This window comes from Pleurodeles waltl, chromosome 6 (genome assembly GCF_031143425.1).
Source record: "Pleurodeles waltl isolate 20211129_DDA chromosome 6, aPleWal1.hap1.20221129, whole genome shotgun sequence".
Classification (NCBI taxonomy): domain Eukaryota; kingdom Metazoa; phylum Chordata; class Amphibia; order Caudata; family Salamandridae; genus Pleurodeles; species Pleurodeles waltl.
In genome coordinates, this window is record NC_090445.1 from 1,420,735,429 (window position 1) to 1,420,749,208 (window position 13,780).

The window sequence follows — 13,780 nt, forward strand, 5'->3', positions numbered from 1 at the left end:
GATCCAGCCGGTGGAGCCTCTCTTCCTCCTTGGATGGGTGAGGTGGGGGTAAAAGGAAGAGAGAGTAATCGACTGCCCCAGGTGAAAGGGTGTAACAACCTTCGGTAGGAAAGCCGCCTTGGTCCTTAACACCACTTTGTCCTTAAAGAAAGAAAGGTATGGAGGTTCTACACTAAGAGCCTGAAGCTCACAAACCCTTCTGGCAGATGTTATGGCCACCAGGAAAACAGTCTTGAAAACTAGCAACCGTAGAGAGCAAGAATGCATCGGTTCAAAAGGGGACCACATTAGAAACGCTAAAACTAAGTTAAGGTCCCACTGAGGCATAACGAATGGTGTTGGTGGAAATTTGTTAGTGAGTCCCTTTAGAAACCTTAAAACAATAGGAGATTTAAAGAAGGATGGCTGATCAGGAAGGCACAGAAAAGCGGATAGCGCAGACAAATAACCTTTGACTGTATCAATCACACAACCCTTCTGTGCCAGACAAAGAGCAAATGACAATATGTCAGATAAACCAGCTTTTAAGTGATCGATTCTGTTCTCCCCACACCAGCATGCAAATTTAGCCCAACGACTAGCATAGATTGATTTGGTGGAGTGTCGCCTGGCCGATAAAATAACATCCACCACTTCTGGTGGGAGAGAAAAGGAACTCAGATTGCCCCGTTCAATCTCCAGGCATGAAGGTGCAGGCTCTGGAGGTGGAGGTGTAGAATCTGCCCCTACGACTGCGAGAGGAGGTCCACCCTGTAAGGGAGACGGAGCGGCAGGCACTGAGAGAGTTGGAGATGTTCTGAATACCACACTCTTCTTGGCCAATCCGGAGCTATTAAGATGACTTGAGCTCGGTCTTGGCGGATCTTCCTCAGAACTCGAGGAATCAAGGGTATGGGGGGAAACTCGTAAAGCAACTGACCCTTTTAGGACATCTGAAACGCGTCCCCCAAAGCTCCTTGCACCGGATACTGGAGGCTGCAAAATAGCGGGCACTGCGCATTCTCTTGAGTTGCAAACAGATCTATTTGTGGATATCCCCACATCCGGAAGATATACAGAACCGAGCTGCGTCGACTGAGAACATCCACACGCACGTTCAGGACTCCGGCCAAAAGATGTGCTACCAAGCAGATCTTGTGTTCCTGAAGCCAGGACCAGAGTCGAAGAGCTTCTCTGCAGAGAAGATACGACCCCACTCCTCCCTGTTTGTTTATATACCACATCGCGGTAGTGTTGTCCGTTAGAATATGGACTGACTGACTGCGAATGGAAGGGAGGAAAGCCTTGAGAGCTAGACGTACTGCCCGCAATTCCAACAGATTGATGTGTAATCTCTGTTCTACCGGAGACCAAAGGCCTTTGACCTCCAGGTCTCCCAGATGAGCTCCCCACCCTAGAGTGGAAGCATCCGTTACTACTGTGGCCACTGGTGGGGGCAGCGAGAACGGACTTCCTTGTGACAGGTTGTCGACCGCGGCCCACCATTGAAGATCCACTGCAGTGTCTCTGGAGATCTTTATCGACTCCTCGAGATCCCCTCTGTGCTGAAACCACTGCCTGCGGACGCACCACTGAAGAGCCCTCATGTGCCAGCGTGCATGAGTGACCAACAGTATGCAAGAAGCGAACAGACCGAGCAGACGAAGGACCTTGAGGACTGGAACTACCGCTCCATTTCGAAACATTGGAATCAACGCCTGAATGTCCTGAACCCGCTGGGGCGGAGGAAAAGGCCTGATTCAATGTCGTGTCCAATACCGCCCCTATGAACAGGAGGCGTTGAGAGGGCTCCAGGTGAGATTTGGGTACATTGACTGAAAAACCCAGGTCGTACAACAATTGAGTTGTCGACTGGAGATGTCGCCGCACGAGCTCCGGAGTCTTGGCTTTGATCAACCAATCGTCCAGATAGGGGAACACCGCTATCCCCCTTCTTCTGAGCTCTGCCGCTACCACCGCCATCACCTTTGTGAAGACTCGAGGTGCTGAAGTAAGACCAAACGGGAGGACCGCAAACTGATAATGTTGCGATCCCACAACAAACCGGAGATACTTCCTGTGCGATTTGAGGATCGGAATATGAAAATACGCGTCCTGCAAATCGACCGACACCATTCAGTCTCCTTCGTTCAACGCCAAAAGAACCTGTGAAAGGGTCAGCATTTTGAACTTTTCCTGTTTGAGGAACCAATTCAAAACCCTCAAGTCCAAAATCGGTCTCAACCGACCATCCTTTTTGGGGATCAGGAAGTATCTTGAATAACAGCCCTGACCCCTCTCCTGCTCGGGAACCAACTCTATTGCGCCTTTTGCCAATAGGGACAGCACTTCCTGTTGTAATAGGAGAAGATGGTCTTCCGAACAGAAGGATGGGCGGGGAGGGAAGGGAGGAGGGAATTCCCGAAAGGGAAGAGCGTACCCCTTCTTCACAATGTCGATGACCCAGGAGTCCGATGTTATAACCTCCCACATCGGAAGAAAATGGGCAAGTCTCCCCACTACCGGAGACAAGTGGACAGGGAGTGGAGGAGGACTACGGCTGCTTTCCTTGCTGCACCCCTACCGAGGAAGAGGAAGAGGCAGAGTGCTGCTGGGTGGCTCCTCTTGTCTGGACTCTGCCCCTGCCCCTGAAAGATCTGTATGGCAGAGTGGATACAGTCTGTTGTGGTCCTTGAAATCTGCCACGAAAGGAGGAGCCACGTCCAAATCCTTTAAACCTCCTATAACCTCTAAAGGAGGATGAGGCAGAAGACTGAAGTCCCAAAGATCTCGCTGTAGCTCTGCTCTCCTTAAAACGCTCCAGAGCAGAATCCGCCTTTGTCCCAAAGAGCTTCTCGCCATCAAAGGGAAGATCGAGAAGAGTCGCCTGCACGTCAGACGAGAAGCCAGATGAACGCAGCCAAGATTGTCGCCTAGAAACTATGATCGTGCCCATAGCTCTAGCCACCGAGTCTGAAGTGTCCAATCCCGACTGGATCACCTGAGTCGCTCCCGCCTAAGCATCCGCCAGTAGCTGCAACATTTCCTGGGACAAGTTCGGGTGGCCTTTCGCTTCCTCCATAAGGGCATGGATGTAACGTCCCAATATGCAGGTCGCGTTGGATGACTTTAAGGCCATACTACAAGATGAAAAGGCCTTTTTAGCAGTATGGTCCATCTTCTTCGATTCCCTGTCCGCAGGTGTTCTGGGAAACGAGCCAGGAGAGGACCTGGACGAACAAGAGGCCTGTACCACTAAACTCTCCGGTGTTGGGTGTTTGGAGAGAAACACAGGATCACCTGGTGCCGCCCGATAGCGACGAGCCACCGCCCTGTTGACAGCAGCGGTAGACACAGGTTTCCTCCAGATGTCTTTAATGGGATCCAGTAGTGCCTCATTAAAGGGCAAAAGAGGCTCAGCAGTTACAGAAGCTGGGTGCAAAACCTCCGAAGAAGGTCCAGGTAACTCCTGGCTAGGAGAACCCTCTGGCCTCTGGAGAGGCTCGACCTCGAAGACCGACCCGGTGACGTCGGGGTCGTAGGAGGTGGAGGGGTGACAGTCGGGCTAATCTCCCACGTCAGACTGCGCCGAGCTGACGGAGAAGCCGATCTTGATCTGGACCGTCCCTTGCTCGATCGGTGCCGGGAACTGTGACGCTGCCGAGAGTCACCATGGTGATGATGAGATCTCGAGGATCTTGAAGAGGATTCCCTCCGATGACGCCTCCCCTTTTTTTTCTTGGACCGAGTCAAGAACAATTTTGCCTCCCTCTCCTTAAGTGCCTTAGGGTTCATGGACTGGCAGGAGCCGCATGACTCGACCTCATGGTCAGAGCTAAGGCACCAGAGGCAATTCTCATGGGGATCGGTAACCGACATCCGACCCCTGCACTGGTTACATGGTTTAAAGCCGGATTTCCTTGGCTGCGACATTGTAACCGTAGTTCGAAACAGTAGCTCCCTGTGAGCCTCGAAGAAATAACCGTTACTCGGAGGCACGGAAAAAAGGGAACTGACGTCTGCACGTCGACGAGGGCTTCTTATTGCCTGGATGACGTCATATGGTGTCGCGTGGAGTCGGGCGATTGTGACGTCATCGTCGACGTGCAGAGCTAGAAGAAATTTCCGTCGAGGCTGGCGCGAGGGGAGAATTCTTTTGGTGAGGAATCCACAGGTAGGTGTATCCATCAGAAATGAAGACTATATTGAACATGGCTGTTTGTGTGTTTTTGACAAACCTGCCGGCTTTCTCAGGTCCCTATGTGATGTGCCACTGGAGTCCAGGTTTGTTTTTCCTTTGAGATGAGGGACTTGTATTCCCGTTTTAGTCTTGCTTTATAATGTAACAAACAAGACCACAACACCCAGAATTCAAAGAAAAAACCTCGAATGGAGCAGCACATCACGCACCGACCTGGGAAGCTTGGCAGGGCTGTTTTGTGATTATAATGTACAGCTCTAATATGCAAGTTGGGAACAGAATATCTGAGCAAGCAGTTTACACAGCCATTGTACAGGTTGAGGGAAGGTGGTGTGCCTAACATGCACATCAAGTCCGTACAAATTACTCATATACGGCTTGTGTACAGATAAATTACACATCATTTGCAGCTGGGTGCATAATAAGTGCACAGATTTGTACGGGCTGCCTAACGTTTGTGTGCAAGTTGTCTGCAGATTACAATTTCAGTACAGTTTTCGTGCAGAATCAGTGTACAGGTTGTTTGCATTTATGTTCAGCCGGAGGGAAGGATTTGCCCACAAGCTGTGTCCAGATTTTCTCGTTCGTAGGATTGTTTTTACATTTTTTAATTGTGTTTAAATCGAGTTTACATTGTGTAAGGGGTGTAAAATTACTCAACTGGCAAAAATGCCAGGAGAGATTCTGCATATCTTTCTGCACGTGTGCATAGTTTTTCTGTAGGAAGTGTGCAAAGCTGGTATTTAGATTGTATGAAGCTTGTGCATGTGTTCTATGGGATGCAGGTGCACATTTTTCAAGAATCAGTATAACAAACTGCATTTGTGTTTATGTGTGTGTACCTTTTGTGTGGTATGCTAAGTGCATAGATTGTGTCTGAGATATGTCCAAGCACTCATCTACTGGTAGTGGGTGGAGTGCGAATATGGAGTGGCAGACTATGAGAAAAGATTTGCGCAAGCTATGTGCAGAAGTTGCCTGCAGGTTATAGGAAGAACTTTTAGACAACTTGTAAAGAGCCTCGTTTACAGGTTGTATGCCGAATCATAGGTTTTTAGCAGCCCTTTCATGAAGTTCTGCGCAGGGTGTGTGTAAATTATTTGTAGTTTGTGACAGGTTCTGTCAAGAACCAGTGAAGAGTCTGTATGTAAGGTTTGTATAGTGCATGGATAATCCCTTTAAAGTTAACGTACGAGTTACATGGCTGCATTGGAGACTTTTGTAGAACAGTGTCTCCTCTTCATTCACATATACACTGAAAATTTTATGCATTAAGTGATATTAATACAAATATGCATAGTTACAAAATATGACTTTCCTTCATTTAAGTGCACAAGCTTAGAAACACAAATTAGTTTAAGTGTCATCAGACAAAAATAACCTTACAATGTTCTTCTTGTTCATAAACTGGTTCGAACATTGGTCGCTTAGCAATAACGGACAGCAGTGCTACCGCTGCACCAAGTCAATTGCAATCCTTTTCTGGCGTCCTCAACTAGACTTCTCTGATTTTTTAAATATAAGTATTTACTACCCTTTCCAAACTACTAAAAGTACTTAACTAATTAACAAGCGACTGAAACTGCAGGCTTGAGAGTACCGCTGACGCAAAGCCGAGAGAGCTCCCAGTGAAAAGTTGAAATATGTCCAGACCAACTTTAAAAATAACGGGGCTGTCTCAGAACCAATTCTGTGCCGCTCCTGCCCCGTGTGCATGATGACGCAACTGGGAGGCTGGGTGACACCCTGTACTGGAAAGGTGCTGCGCCTTCTGTTACAAATGTATTTTAATGGCTTGTTTGCTAGGACGTCGTGTGAGTGTTGTCGATCTCGAAAACCTCTTTCATCACTGCCATGGAATCTCACTGACTGAGCTGGTGGCTATATTATGGGCACATTTTCTTGAACAGGGTCTAAAGGCCTCACTCCTGATTAGTGGCATCCGAAAACAGAATGGCTGTGCTGCAAGCATGCTCCAAAACGCGCTTCACACGTGGACACTCATCCAAGACCCCTCTATTTTCTGCACGATGCATGTTACTTATAGTGTGCAAAACCTGGAGTGAAACGGCTAAAGCTGTCCTGATTTCCACCGAAACCGACAATGAGGGGAATAATTCTTGAGGTGATGACCACATGTGTAGAGGTAAAATGCCACACAGTGAGAGCATCCACGGGCTAAAGTAGGAGGACCAACTCCTCTATGCTAATGTGACCGACAGCTGCACAAGCCAACGAATGCAGTATTGCTTAAAGCACCTCTATGTATAAGAGATATATGTTTTTTTTAGATTTTAATATGTTTTTAAGGCAAATGAATCTGGAAGTCCCGACCTAAAATGTTTCTTTGTTTTCTTGTCAGCATATTTATTTACACACCACCATATACAACATGTTCAGACCCGAAGTCAGAAAAAAACATTTGAGTTGGAATCTGTGTCCAGCTGCTTTGGTGGCTATAAAGAATGTGAGTATAAGTCATTCTTATCACAACTGAAAACAAAATACTCTGAGAAAAACAATTGTAATATTCTGGATAAAGCACCTAACCGCAGGAGCAGCAGAATGTGAATCTGCACCAGATACATGCAGCACACCATGAAAGCAAAACTGATGTGAGAGTGAAAATGCTTTTCAGATGCACCCAATAATGAAAAATGACTTGCCTCCCACATGTATACATTGCTTTTTACTTGAGATCTTTTTTTCTTCTCTCCAACAAATGGTCCAAACTTTCTCCCCTTTAATATTCGCTTTGTGGTCCAAACACCTGAAAAACAAATTACAGAGTTATAAAAGTACGTTTCCTTTAATTCTGCATATACAGTATGAAAAATAACTCAATTCACACATACACTACAAATTCACACACTTTTTTCTAAACAATAAAATAAACATAAATGTGCATAAAGAAATAGATAATGAGGAAAAACCAATACCCCTCAGTTCCTACAAAACCATATTTTCTGAAGCCAGAAGTGCCACCATTTTCACTTTTCGATTGCAATAATTATTTGGAGAGGGGGATGGGAGGTTTAAGTTACAGGATCAGAATATTACAAAGCCAAGAGCAACAAGATTATTACAGTGATTTAACAAATAGAAATAACTGATACAAAAAATTCAATTGAAGCCGACTATTTTTAGGTCAATCGAGCAAGCGCTTTTCGACCTGTTCGTATCTATCTGTGGAATTTTAACAAAGCCCATCACTTTCACTCGTTGGTGGGCTTGCCATTAAAAAATCCCTTGATGTCATTGGTAAATGCTTTACGTTTGTCGCACCTTAGGGCGGTTTTGTTACTGCCTTGCAGAATGACCCTGTTACATGGATTACTGCATGACTGCAGATATACTTCAGCATGGGCGAACAATCTTTTTCTTTTGTCTCTCCCCTTCGTGTTCCAAGGCAGCCATGGCACTCACAGTGGAGAACAGCAGCATAAACTCTATCGGCGGTACTGAAGCACTGATCACATTGTTCACACTGTTACCTAATCAGAGTAATTTCTTTTGGCTCTCCCCTTCGTGTGTCATAGCTTCCACAAAAACACGTGTAATTGATAAATGCTTTACGTAAGATGCAGAGAAAATCTCAAAGTTGCTCTCCCGGCACAGCAGGAGAGCCGATACTACAATATTCACTGCGCTTGGGGAAACCCCCCATAATGCTTTACAAGCATTCTTTTACAAAACATTTTTACCCATACAATGTACTCTTCTTATTTAGGTCGTTTCTGGGCCCCCACACTAGGTTAGTGGGGGCCCCAAAATAATAACCACTCACATCATGCAGTGTCTTATTAAGCACTCTGTAGAGGTTGGCTCTGTATATACTACAGGGAGTGCAGAATTATTAGGCAAATGAGTATTTTGACCACATCATCCTCTTTATGCATGTTGTCTTACTCCAAGCTGTATAGGCTCGAAAGCCTACTACCAATTAAGCATATTAGGTGATGTGCATCTCTGTAATGAGAAGGGGTGTGGTCTAATGACATCAACACCCTATATCAGGTGTGCATAATTATTAGGCAACTTCCTTTCCTTTGGCAAAATGGGTCAAAAGAAGGACTTGACAGGCTCAGAAAAGTCAAAAATAGTGAGATATCTTGCAGAGGGATGCAGCACTCTTAAAATTGCAAAGCTTCTGAAGCGTGATCATCGAACAATCAAGCGTTTCATTCAAAATAGTCAACAGGGTCGCAAGAAGCGTGTGGAAAAACCAAGGCGCAAAATAACTGCCCATGAACTGAGAAAAGTCAAGCGTGCAGCTGCCACAATGCCACTTGCCACCAGTTTGGCCATATTTCAGAGCTGCCACATCACTGGAGTGCCCAAAAGCACAAGGTGTGCAATACTCAGAGACATGGCCAAGGTAAGAAAGGCTGAAAGACGACCACCACTGAACAAGACACACAAGCTGAAACGTCAAGACTGGGCCAAGCAATATCTCAAGACTGATTTTTCTAAGGTTTTATGGACTGATGAAATGAGAGTGAGTCTTGATGGGCCGGATGGATGGGCCCGTGGCTGGATTGGTAAAGGGCAGAGAGCTCCAGTCCGACTCAGACGCCAGCAAGGTGGAGGTGGAGTACTGGTTTGGGCTGGTATCATCAAAGATGAGCTTGTGGGGCCTTTTCGGGTTGAGGATGGAGTCAAGCTCAACTCCCAGTCCTACTGCCAGTTCCTGGAAGACACCTTCTTCAAGCAGTGGTACAGGAAGAAGTCTGCATCCTTCAAGAAAAACATGATTTTCATGCAGGACAATGCTCCATCACACGCGTCCAAGTACTCCACAGCGTGGCTGGCAAGAAAGGGTATAAAAGAAGGAAATCTAATGACATGGCCTCCTTGTTCACCTGATCTGAACCCCATTGAGAACCTGTGGTCCATCATCAAATGTGAGATTTACAAGGAGGGAAAACAGTACACCTCTCTGAACAGTGTCTGGGAGGCTGTGGTTGCTGCTGCACGCAATGTTGATGGTGAACAGATCAAAACACTGACAGAATCCATGGATGGCAGGCTTTTGAGTGTCCTTGCAAAGAAAGGTGGCTATATTGGTCACTGATTTGTTTTTGTTTTGTTTTTGAATGTCAGAAATGTATATTTGTGAATGTTGAGATGTTATATTGGTTTCACTGGTAATAATTAATAATTGAAATGGGTATATATTTTTTTTTGTTAAGTTGCCTAATAATTATGCACAGTAATAGTCACCTGCACACACAGATATCCCCCTAACATAGCTAAAACTAAAAACAAACTAAAAACTACTTCCAAAAATATTCAGCTTTGATATTAATGAGTTTTTTGGGTTCATTGAGAACATGGTTGTTGTTCAATAATAAAATTAATCCTCAAAAATACAACTTGCCTAATAATTCTGCACTCCCTGTATCTCAAAGTGAAAGATAGTGTGCACAGAGTCCAAGGGTTCTCCTAACAGGTTGATAGTGACAACATTAGATAATACTAAAGCTCTATTTTGTGGTAGAGTGGTCAAGCAGCAGGCTTATCAGAGGGTAGTGTTAAGCATTTGTTGTACACACAGGCAATAAATGAGAACACACATTCAAAGACTTAACAAAGACTTAACTCCAGGCCAATAGCTTTTTATATAGAAAAATATATTTTATTTTCTTAATTTATTTTAAGAACCACAAGATTAAAATTTTAGGTAAGTACATAAATTGTAAGGTACTTCACACAGGTAAGTATAGAACTTTTATTTAAAACAGTATTACACACAGTTTTGGTTAAAATGGCAATAAGCTATTTTAAAAGTGGACACTGCAAAAATCAACAGTTCCTCGGGGGGGGGGGGGTTAGTTTCTCAGGTAAGTAAAGCACTTACAAGTTCAGTCTCCTGGGCATAGGCAGCCCACCGTTGGGGGTTCAAGGCAACCCCAAAGCCACCGCAGCAGCAACACAGAGCCAGTCAGGTGCAGAGGTCAAACGAGGGCCCAAACAATATAGGCACCTATGGAGAACAGGGGTGCTCCGGTTCCAGTCTGCTAGCAGGTAAGTACCTACGTCGTCAGGGAGCAGACCAGGGGGTTTTGTAGAGCAGGGGGGGAGGGGGACACACACAAGCACACAAAACACACCCTCAGCGGCACAGGGGCAGCCGGGTGCAGAGTGCAAAGTAGGTGTCTGGTTTGTTGTAGAAAACAATGGAGGGACCCAGGGCGATGCAGGATCTGGCGATGCAGGTAGGGCACAGGGGGGCTTCTCGGGCCAGCCCCCGACTGGGATAGGATGAGGGCCACCTGCTGGTCACTCGTGCACTGGTAGATGGTTCCTCTCGGTCCTGCGGATGCAGTGCTTGGTCCAGGCATAGAGTTCCTTTGTTACCAGGCAGTCGCAGTCAGGGGGAGCCTCTGGATCCTCTCTGCAGGCACCGCTGTGGGGGTGCAGGGAGGTCGACTCAGGGTGTCCACGTTGTTGGAGTCACCTGGGAGTCCTCTTTGCAGTGTTGGTTGTCCTGAACTCGAGCTGGGGGCGTCGGGTGCAGAGTGGGAAGACTCATGCTTCTGACGGGAAGTTAGAGTCTCTTTAAAGTTGTTTTCTTTGTTGTTGTTTCTGGACAGAGCCGCTGTCCTCGGGAGGTTCTTGGTCCTTTAGGTGCAGGTCAGTCCTCTGAGTTCTCAGAGGTCGCTGGTCCCGCTGGATGCATCGCTGTGCAAGTTCTTTGAATCTGGAGACAGGCCGGTAGGGGCCAAGTCAGTTGTTGTCTCCATTGTCTCTGCGAGGCTTTCAGGTCAGCAGTCCTACTTCTTTCTTCAGGTTGCAGGAATCTGATTTCCTGGGTTCAGGGTCGCCCCTAAATACTCAATTTAGGGATGTGTGTAGGTCTGGGGGTCAGTAGCCAATGGCTACTGTCCTGGAGGGTGGCTACACCCTTTTTGTGCCTCCTCCCTGAGGGGAGGGGGGAACATCCTTATTCCTTTTGGGGGAATCCTCCAAAACCAAGATGGAGGATTTCTTAAGGCAGTGGTCACCTCAGCTCAAGACACCTTAGGGTCTGTCCTGACTGGTGGGTGACTCCTCCTTGTTTTTCTCATCATCTTCTCCAGACTTGCTGCCAAAAGTGGGGCTGTGTCCGGAGGGGCGGGCATCTCCACTAGATGGGATGCCCTGGGGTGCTATAACAACAGGCATGAGCCTTTGAGGCTTACCGCCAGGTGTTACAGTTCCTGCAGGGGGAGGTGAGAAGCACCTCCACCCAGTGCAGGCTTTGTTCCTGGCCACAGAGTGACAAAGGCACTCACCCCATGTGGCCAAAAACCCATCTGGTTGTGGCAGGCTGGCAGGAACTGGTCAGCCTAACACTGGTCATTGGACCGGTATACAGGGGCCATCTCTAAGATGCCCTCTGTGTGCATTTTTCAATAAATTCCACACTGGCATCAGTTATTGTGCTGAGAAGTTTGATACCAAACTTCCCAGATTTCAGTGTAGCCATTATGGTACTGTGGAGTTCGTGTTTGACAAACTCCCAGACCATAAATTCTTTATGGCTACCCTCCACTTACAAAGTCTAAGGTTTAGCTTAGACACTGTAGGGGCATAGTGTTCATAGTGTTCATGCAACTATGCCCTCACCTGTGGTATAGTGCACCCTGCCTTAGGGCTGTAGGCCTGCTAGAGGGGTGACTTACCTATGCCACAGGCAGTGGGTTGACGGCATGGCACTCTGAGGGGAGTGCCATGTCGACTAAGTAATTTTCTCCCCACCAGCCCACACAAGCTGTGAGGCAGTGTGCATGTGCTTAGTGAGGGGTCCCCGGGGAATATATGCTGCAGCCCTTAGAAAACTTTTCTGGCCACAGGGCCCCTGGTACCAGGGGTACCAATTACAAGGGACTTATCTGTGTGCCAGGGCTGTGCCTATTGTGGGAACAAAGGTACAGTTTGGGAAAAGAACACTGGTGCTGGGGCCTGGTTAGCAGGAACCCAGCACACTTTCAATCATATTAAGTATCAACAAAAGGCAAAATGTTAGGGGGTAACCATGCCAAGGGAGGCATTTCCCTACACACTCTCATAGCTGGAACTTTTGTATTACAGCTGAGAGTAGTTTGTGTTTTGATGGCCTTGCTTGTAATAGTATTGCAGTAGGTGTGCTAGGCCTGAAAATGTGTAAGGCACAAAGCTAAATCTATGATTACACTGCATTACTTTCTTCCGTTTTTTTCATGTGTTTATGCTCTCTAGTCACCAACTATATGGTTACATGACCATGTTTCTTACAAATGGTATTTGTATTGTGGTGTTATCTAGAGGCTATTCTAAGCATTACAGTCAAGAAACTATAATATTCGCTGCACTCAGAAACTCTTCCCATAATGCTCTGCAGGGCATTACTTTTTCAAAACATTTCTGCCCATAATCAGTCACTGAGATCAGCAAAGGTGCCTCAAGGCCCTCCCCTGGGTGACGAGGAAAGCGTCACCCATTGACACTCGGCCTGGGCGCTTCAGGTTTAAGCCCTGAAGCGACCAGGGCGAGTGTCAATCAGTGATACTTCGTCACAGAGTGGGGTGGGGTCAGCAGTCTCACTGACCCCATCCCACTCTGTGACGAGGCTGGGACTGCTGCCTTCCCTCATTGGCTGACCTAAAGTCGGCCAATGAGGGAAGGCAGCAGTCCTAACCCTCCTGGGTCCTGGAGGCTGAAGGTAAGTGTGTGTGTGTGTGTGTGTGTGTGATGTTTAAAATTGAATGTTTGGTGCGTGCGTGCATGTTTGAGTGTTATGAGTGTTGTTAATGGATGTGCGTGTGTGTGTGTGTGTGTGTGTGTGTGTGTGAGAAAGAATGAGTGTGTGCGATCTTTTAAAATGAATGTTTGGTGCATGTGTGCATGTTTAATGTTATGAGTGTTAATGGATATGCATGCGTGCGTGTGTGAAAGAATGAGTGTGTGCGATCTTTTAAAATGAATGTTTGATGCGTGCGTGCATGTTTGAATGGTATGGGTGCTGTTAATGGATGTGCGTGCATGTCTGTGTGTGAAAGAATGAGTGTGTGTGTGTATGTGTGTGTATCCCGCCTGCCCCCTCCCTCCTAAAGCTGCCGGCCGCCACTGATCTCCAGGTCCCCACACTAGGATAACCAAATACAAATTCAGATTTTAACTGTTTATTGTCTTGAGACCAGTACACTCTTAGAGCCTGATTACAAGTTGTGTCAATATTATCGGCTGTGATAAATAACGATACCACAGGGCACATTACTTGTTGGGAGCGATAAATAATACTCATTATGAGTTTAAATAGAATAACATATGGATTTTGGTATTTAACGCACCAAAATCCACATGATAGGGTAATTACCTATGTTTTCCCATGGTAAATTGCTGCAGGTTTCACCTAATGAAATTTAACAAAAGTTGGGTGATTTAACATGTGATTATTATCGGATGTGTTAAATAAAACTAAACTTGTAATTCCTTACCATGCATGAACAGGGGTTTAAAGAACCACTCATAATTAGGCCCTTAGAGTTAACACATGATTTTACAGATTTTCACCTCGTCTGCTGTGTAGCAGGGATGCGCAAAATTTGCGTAGTTTGCAATTGCCTAATTAAGGGA

The 13,780-nt window shown here is 46.4% G+C and overlaps 1 protein-coding gene across 3 annotated transcripts in view; it reads right to left on the reverse strand.

Annotated features, from left to right (window-relative positions):
* Positions 1-13,780, reverse strand: part of PRDM2 (PR/SET domain 2) — a 501,039-nt gene that overhangs the window by 150,342 nt on the left and 336,917 nt on the right. For all 3 annotated transcript variants that reach the window (XM_069240785.1, XM_069240786.1, XM_069240787.1), the window contains one exon: positions 6,847-6,950. In XM_069240785.1, coding sequence (XP_069096886.1) covers positions 6,847-6,950 — 104 coding nt within the window. The remainder of the gene's footprint in view (positions 1-6,846; positions 6,951-13,780) is intronic.